This window comes from Montipora foliosa, chromosome 8 (assembly GCF_036669935.1).
Source record: "Montipora foliosa isolate CH-2021 chromosome 8, ASM3666993v2, whole genome shotgun sequence".
Classification (NCBI taxonomy): domain Eukaryota; kingdom Metazoa; phylum Cnidaria; class Anthozoa; order Scleractinia; family Acroporidae; genus Montipora; species Montipora foliosa.
In genome coordinates this window covers 19,434,338-19,441,837 of record NC_090876.1, presented here as the reverse complement: position 1 = coordinate 19,441,837, position 7,500 = coordinate 19,434,338, and the positions used below count along the sequence as shown (strand labels likewise).

At 43.0% G+C, this 7,500-nt stretch overlaps 1 protein-coding gene across 1 annotated transcript in view; it reads right to left on the bottom strand.

Moving 5' to 3' along the window:
• Nucleotides 1-7,500, bottom strand: part of LOC137968965 (rho GTPase-activating protein 23-like) — a 39,954-nt gene that overhangs the window by 8,347 nt on the left and 24,107 nt on the right. The window contains exons 17-20 of the mRNA XM_068815457.1: nucleotides 5,544-5,622; nucleotides 3,733-3,806; nucleotides 1,225-1,314; nucleotides 294-419 (exon numbers count right to left, since the gene is read on the bottom strand). Coding sequence (XP_068671558.1) covers nucleotides 294-419; nucleotides 1,225-1,314; nucleotides 3,733-3,806; nucleotides 5,544-5,622 — 369 coding nt within the window. The remainder of the gene's footprint in view (nucleotides 1-293; nucleotides 420-1,224; nucleotides 1,315-3,732; nucleotides 3,807-5,543; nucleotides 5,623-7,500) is intronic.

Here is a 7,500-nt window from a genome sequence, read left to right as displayed (position 1 = left end):
TGTCGGAGACACGTAATGATCTGTTGAGTTTTGGAGATGGAAATACTGCAGGAGATTTGGAAACAACACCTAAGGCCGCGCACGGCTGTGGGATAGGGCGTGAAAAATTTTCTTCCCAGTCCTCCAAATTACATCACCAGATCACCTTGGTGGTGAAACTCTAAGCGAAACGACAAACTAAACTATTGCCCCAGAAAATTATATGGAGCTAGATCGACTTACAGAATCTTCATTCATTCAAGCAAGTTTACAATCGTAGGCAAACTTGATGATGAAAGAACTTGTCTACACACCTCTGTTATAAGAGTCTCCACTATGCGACACTGATCTGACATGTCCTTGACCATTGCCATCATTGAGTCGTCTCCAGTCCTTATGATGGTTGGGCCAAACACGATGGCTAGGTTACGCACCTCCATCTAAAACAACAGACTATTAATTTGGTTGCAACTTTTTTAATCGACCCTGACAAAAAGCTTTGTAAAATCCCTTGTCACACTAAAGCGTCAAGCCAACTATTCGTAGCTAACGCGTAAAAAACAAGCAAGAAACTTGTATTTTAATATCTTCTTCATTTCCTTGTAATAAGTGGTGTATCCTCTCCCCGCAACAGTAATACATCAAAACCGAAAGCAAACCTAGTGATCCAATTGAGTCCCCAAAGAAGACCATAAAGCCAAAGGCTGAGACCGAAATCGAAAATAATTGCCTCTGTAGCGCTTGGAGATATGTTCCGAATTTGAGTAGAAGGTCCAGATTGGCTATCATTGTTATCAAACACGCAAGGGGTGACCTTAAAATGGTGACCTTAAAGGGGTGACCTAAAAGGGGTGACCCAAAAAGGGTGACCTTAAAGAGGTGACCTTAAATGGGTACAGGGATGGCGCGGTGGTGAAAACACTCGCCTCCCACCAATGTGACCCGGCTTCGATTCCCAGGCTCGGCGTCATATGTGGGTTGAGTTTGTTTGGTTGTCTACTCTGCACCGAGAGGTTTTTCTCCGGGTATTCCAGTTTTCCCCTCTCCTCAAAAACCAGCATATGACTTGATTTGCCCTCACTGTTGATTTCAGTTCACAGTGCCACAATTCGTGCTCCAGCGCTAGAATAACTAGACACTCTTCTAGACAGCTCTCTTCCAAACTACGAAGAATAGACGTCATGGTACTCCGGCAATTAGAGGATCAAACGGGGTCTAGAATTCAAAGATAACGATTCGATATACCTTATTTTTGCCACAGTTTTCAGACACCACCTTCAGGTGATTCACAAGATACTTCAGCGTTTCAAAATTATGAACAGGCAAATCTTGAACCTACAAAGAAAAGGAAACCGGCACTGCGTTATCACTAAAAGTGAATCACATATTTATTCACATTATTTGCGGCTCGATAATTGCGGAACTAAAGAAACAAAAACTAAAATGAACACAACATTAGGAGACCCAACCAGAAAGAGGCTGTTTGGCAAGAACCATTGCTTAATTATTCTGACGTTATTTAAGCCTGACAGGAAGGCCAATAACGAAACGCAAGCACTTTCACGCCTCGCTGCACCTCTCCTTCACACGTAACACAAGTTACAATCGAACAATGGAGGAATGTAGCATAACATTCAAAGGCCCACATTTGCCCAAAAGTCATTGCGGTCGTTTGTTTTTGTTTTCAAATGACGGTTTGTCCGAATGCGTGATCTGATTGGCTGGCTAAATGCACTCAGGCGAATCACGCGGGAAAATTCCCTGCTAGCAGAGATCTCTTTTCGTTTGCGTTCGCTGTGCTGATAAGTACGGGAAAAGAGACCTCTACCGTGGGTCGAAACTCACTTTGATCCAACCGCCGTCCACAACCTTGGACAGCACTCGTCAAAGCGCATGCCCAATGATATGTTTGCTGACTGTGACTTGAGCCCGCTGTGTCCCAAGCATTCCTTTACAGTACTTCCGCTTTTGTTAAGTGAGCCCACACAACGCTAAGTATCACGTGAAGATTCGGTCGCTAAGTCACCACCGCGCATACTCAACACAATGAGTTTCGAGCCATAGCAGAGGTCGCTTTTCCAGTAATCGTCAGCCCAGCGAAAGCAAAAATAGACCTCTGCTAGCAGGGAAGCGGGAAACAACACTTCAGCTATTTGAAAAAATTCAGGAACATTGCGCAATGACTTTTGGACGAATGTGGGCCTTTCTAACTGAAACGGCAATCGGCAGATTGTTGCTTGTCATAAAAGCATGAAAATTCGCTGATTCTACCTTGTCTTTTTCTTTTCAGAAGTTACTAGATATCTGTAGCTCAAGAAATGAGTTTAAATCAGACAAGTATCTTTGACGTTGACAAACGCAAAGTTCAGCCTGGCGTTTGCCAATTGCCGTAATCGACATGCGGCGAAATCTCTCAAATAACAAACTGTTAACCAAAGATAACAAACACGCCCTCCGTGTCAAATATATTTCGACAGAATCTCGACCTCTCCGTCAGTCGAATCAGTAAATATCGATCTAAGAAATGCGTTTCTATTCGGTGCTTGTCCTTGTTCTGCTGTTAAGATTCCGAAAACTTCAACTATACTTTTATAGTTGGAAGTGTTCGTCCACGACTGACGTTGTATGCGTCTTACGAGGTCACGTGATTTGCGATCATGCGACCGATGGTTATATCGAACACTCAAAATATTTCTAAATTGTCGATGACAATAACAATAACGTATTTAACAAGACGCCTATGAGGGCGTATCCGTGGGATGCACAAACAGTTAACACAAATTGTCCAGTTACGTGAACTACAACTACGGGTAAACTTCAGAAAAAGGGGAGAGATTACCAGAAAGATAAATCTGTAATTCGACTGGAAAGAATTTGTTGCAAAAACAGAAAGAGGTAATCTGTTACTATTACTGCTACTTGATTTCTTTTTGTATTTGGTTGTTAATGGCTTTTTCCTAATGTTCTATTCACGTTTTTGATTCCTATATTGCGAAGAATGGCGTTGGAATTCCCTAACAGTGCTTTCTAAAAGCGGGTGTTGACTCACCATGGCCAAATGAACACACTGGTTCGATTGATAAATGCTTGGCACAATGGCCGATTGAGCACACTCATTCGATTCACAAAACGTTTGGCACAATGGCCAATTGAGAACACTGCTTCGATTCACAAAATGTTTTGGAACGACTGAACAAACTGGTTCGCAAGAAACAGGTCGATTGGAGTGTTCGCTCTATGCAATAATGTTCACGGTGGAACACAACAACGAAACAAGATCTAGAAATGCTCAAAGAAAAATCATCCCTCCACTTTATCAAATACTTTCAGATGTGAGGTTACTGTGTCAATCACCGCGTGCGGAAAGGATTCCAAACTAAATTTTTGCTTCCACCGTAAGCACAGACCTCCGTGGTCGATTGATCTGGTGTGCGCATGCTAAAGAGCTGGGACAAGAGTAGGAGTTCTAATAGCCGTACGGGAGTTTGGAAATTCTGAAGGGAATAAAACTGGATTCCCCGAGCGGGGTTAATTTTATATCCGTGGGGCACATTTGTGACTACGAAGAAGAAAAATAAGATAAGTGGCTGGTTTTATACCGTTGGGCTGCCTGTTACACAGGCACAGGCATCCCACGGGATAACTTTATTTCTGTAGCGCTCATGGCGCTTTACATGACACTGTGAGTGCACATTTCAAATCTTTGGTCAACATGTTCCTAGGAGGAAAACAAATTGTTCGATAATTACTTACTGATGATCTGAGTGACCACATTCTTTCCGCCCCATCCTCTTTCTTGTTTGATTCAATGAATCCGTCATACAATTCTGTAACAAAACGCCAAGTTAGACAATTCCGCTGACTGCCCACCATTCACTACCTCCTACTAAGAAAAATGGACGAATTTCCGAAAACTTCTCATCAAACTGAATGCCCCATATTTCACACATTCGAATCAAATGACAAAGGCACTTTTCCTACTACAAAGAAACGCCTCCTTCACTTATTCCGTCAGAGCCAGATATAAAAAACCTGTGTTAACTTGATATAAAGTTGACGGAAAAAAGGAAACTGGTTCGGTAACAGCGCAGAAATTCAGACAGCAGTCAGAAAGGGATTTGAACCCAGAGTATCGGCATGAAAAACGAAGACCTTAACCACTACACACCACCATGCAAGGAAGGCAGTCCCGCAAGGCCATTTTTCGCGCGCATTAATCCCCATAAAAAGGTAGTCAAAATTTAAACCAAGTTCAGTAAGTAAAATCTGATGATGAAGGTGATTACCAAGGGAGACACTTCTCCAAACCTGTTGTTTTCAGCCATTTTCCCGGAACAAAACTTAAACTTCGCGCCGACATTTTTGTTTGACACACTGACACTTGGCGGACTGCTTTCCAAATCCTCGGTTATTCGCTGATAACAGGGATTTGGGCGAGCCAATGATTCAGAAAGCTAGAAATGCAATAGCCGAGGGTTGAATATAGAGTGTTTTCACTCACGTGATCAGTAACCTTGCTTTTCCACCGAAACAAAAGAAAACGTTTCCATGATAATAGAGCTCAATTCCCGGAGGAGGATTAGTTGGGTACACAAGCAGGGCGCCGTTCCATTGTTTAGGTACACCAACGTGGAAACCACCAGATAACATCGACCTAAACCTGGTGAGCCATATATGCCGCTCACAAAGTGGAACTTTTAATAATTAGCTCTCTCTTTTTTTTCTTTAATTTTCTTTATACCCGTTACAGGATCCGTTCCGACAGTGGGAAGAGCGCCGGAAATTTCTTAGCTGCAAGTTGAAAGACTCAAAATCAATTCGCTAACAACAGGACCCAACCTGGGATAATTTATGACGGTCTATTAACTGTTCTATGACTAAAATAATCCTCGCCGCGATCGATCAGAAGCGAGAGAGCCAGGAGCGAGCGAAAACAAAGTGATCATCTTTCAAGACTCCACTGACATATCGATGGCTCACCAGGTTTAGTTCGATGTTATCTGGTGCTTTCCCACCAACGTGGCCTCCGTGACGTCACGTGAAAACACTCTATATACTAACGACGATTAACCGTGACGTCACAGTGTCCCTAATCTCTTATCCTCAGGTAAAGTTACCAGGCTCACCAAAAAATAAAGCTGCCCCTTACACTTACGTTACTGCTAGAAATAGGTATCAAATGCTTCGACTTAAAGGGGCACTTCGTGTTGGATATGAACATCGGAGTGCATCTAGCAACGTGTGTTACTGGTCACAAGTGCAACGGACTAACCGAAAAGGGGTCTGGGGCCCGTTTCTCGAAAGTCCCAAAAACGTTTCGGGCCCGAAAAGCCATTTGTGAAACTGCCAACAGCTTGTTTTGGAAAGCCGATCTTTTAACATGTTTTCAAGCCAACTAAAAGAAACATGTCTGTGAAGTTTGGCGACTTAAATCCTCTCCGTTCTTGAGATACAGAGGGAAATATGTGACACCCGAAAATGGCCCGTAAAGTTTCAGGACTTTCGAGAAACGGGCCCCCGGTCGTTTTGTACAGCGCATGTGAAGTGTGATACACGAAAGTTACCTGCAGTAACAAGACCCTCTGGCAGTTTGCGCAAAAACAGTTTCAGAAGACTGGTGATGTTGTTAACGTCATTCCATTTCTACAACAAAACAATAGAACCAAAACTGAAACCACAAAACCAATGCCAACAGTTCGTTTAATGCTATTTTCCTTGAAGGGCCTATCACCTCAACACAGTGGCCTCATGGTCAGTGTGCTCGACTCCTGGCCGGGCACAGAGTGTTATGTTCTTGGGCAAGACACTTTACTCTCACGGTATCTCTCTTCACCCCGGTGCATGAATATGGGTGACTGCGAAAATGCCAGGGGTAACCCTGCGATGGACTAGCAGCATCCCATCCAGGGGGGAGTAGAAATACTCCTAGTCGCTTCATGCTACAGAAACCGGAGATAAGTGCCGGCCTGGTTGGCCTTCTAGGCTCGTAGCGGATTTTTTTTTTCTTTATTCTCCAAAATCGTCCCAAGTACATTGTGTTGTTTTTAGAACCTTAGCATTGAAAATTCACTTTTGTCTTTCCTTTGAAAGACAGAAAAAGTCGTTATAGTTTGATCCATAACCAAGCAATGAAGAGGAATGAGTTAAATACCGGGTTGATGTCATAGACAGCTTTGCAGGGATGAAAATTAATTTGTGACGTCAACCCAGTATAGAACCCATTCCCCTACCGGAAAGAAATATCATATCAACGAACCACGAACGTCACGCAAATAATATCGCTCCCTCAAAATTACTAGGTATAGATGGTTTGGAACCAATCTCTGGAAACACAGATAACAATACTGCAATGTACAATTACTGGTGGACGAACAAAAGGAGCTAACGAGAGATCTTTGGGTCAGTACGCAGCTATTACAACGGCTCTCGGGATTGGTTCAGAAAACAATGGACACAAAGGACGATGCAAAAGAAAAAATGAACCCTAGCTCTAAAAACAATAAAGCTGCGTCCTAAAGGGATCCAATTAAATTAGAAGTTGTAAAGAGCTGCTTGCTATCTCAGATCTTTCGTTTTCTTCTAATCAGTTGCAAGCCGGGCAGCCAAAAAAATCCAGACTTCAACGGAATTCAAACCCATGAACGTGCGACGGCGCAGCACTTGCTCTGCCAACTGAGTTTTCAAGCCAGTTGGGAAAAGGTCAATTGCGGGTTCAAGTTATGTCCTGCGACAGGTGAATAGACTACATGTATCTCGGAAAGTGCCTCAGTTGCGATGGCCTACCTAACTGGGACGATCTTTTTAATCTAAGGTAGGTTTACACGCTACGATTTGTCGGCTCGACATTAGTACGTGTTATCGCATGGGCCCGAGGGCGATTAAGGATTAATTTCATGCGTATTCTCAAAGTTTTCACAAAATTGTCCCAGTCGCGAAGCGACAAAGGCAATTTCGAAAACCGTGAAAATACAAGTGAAATTAATCCTGGATTGCACAAGGGCACGTTGCGATTACATTTTTATCACATAGAGGGCAAAATCATTGAGGGATGCTTGTTCAATGCCGCGACATATGACAATCAACTTTTAAACACGCTTCCATTCGGTTAAAGTTCAATTCACTAAATCATTGCTGCCGATAGAAATACGCTTAAAATGTATTTTATATGTGGACAGCTAGAAAGCAGTTTAATCGGAGTCAGAATCTGGAAGAAGCTCTGGATAAGCAACTGTTAACCAATCAGGATCAAGTAATCATGCCCCCTTGATTACCAAAAGTGCCCACGTGATTAAGAAAAAACTTCCCTCCGTCTCAGCCAATCAGCAATCAGTAATTTTGCCCCATATGAGCACGAATAGTACTGTATTTAATCCGTTTTGTGGCCCATTCGTAACAACGAAAAGCGGTCCGATTCACAAAATCTGTTGCAGTGCAACAGATTCTTGTCAAGTCGGGCCGACACTTTCAGAGAAGCCAGCTGGTGTGTCAAACAGAATTTGAGAAGAGGCATGCGTACAAAAG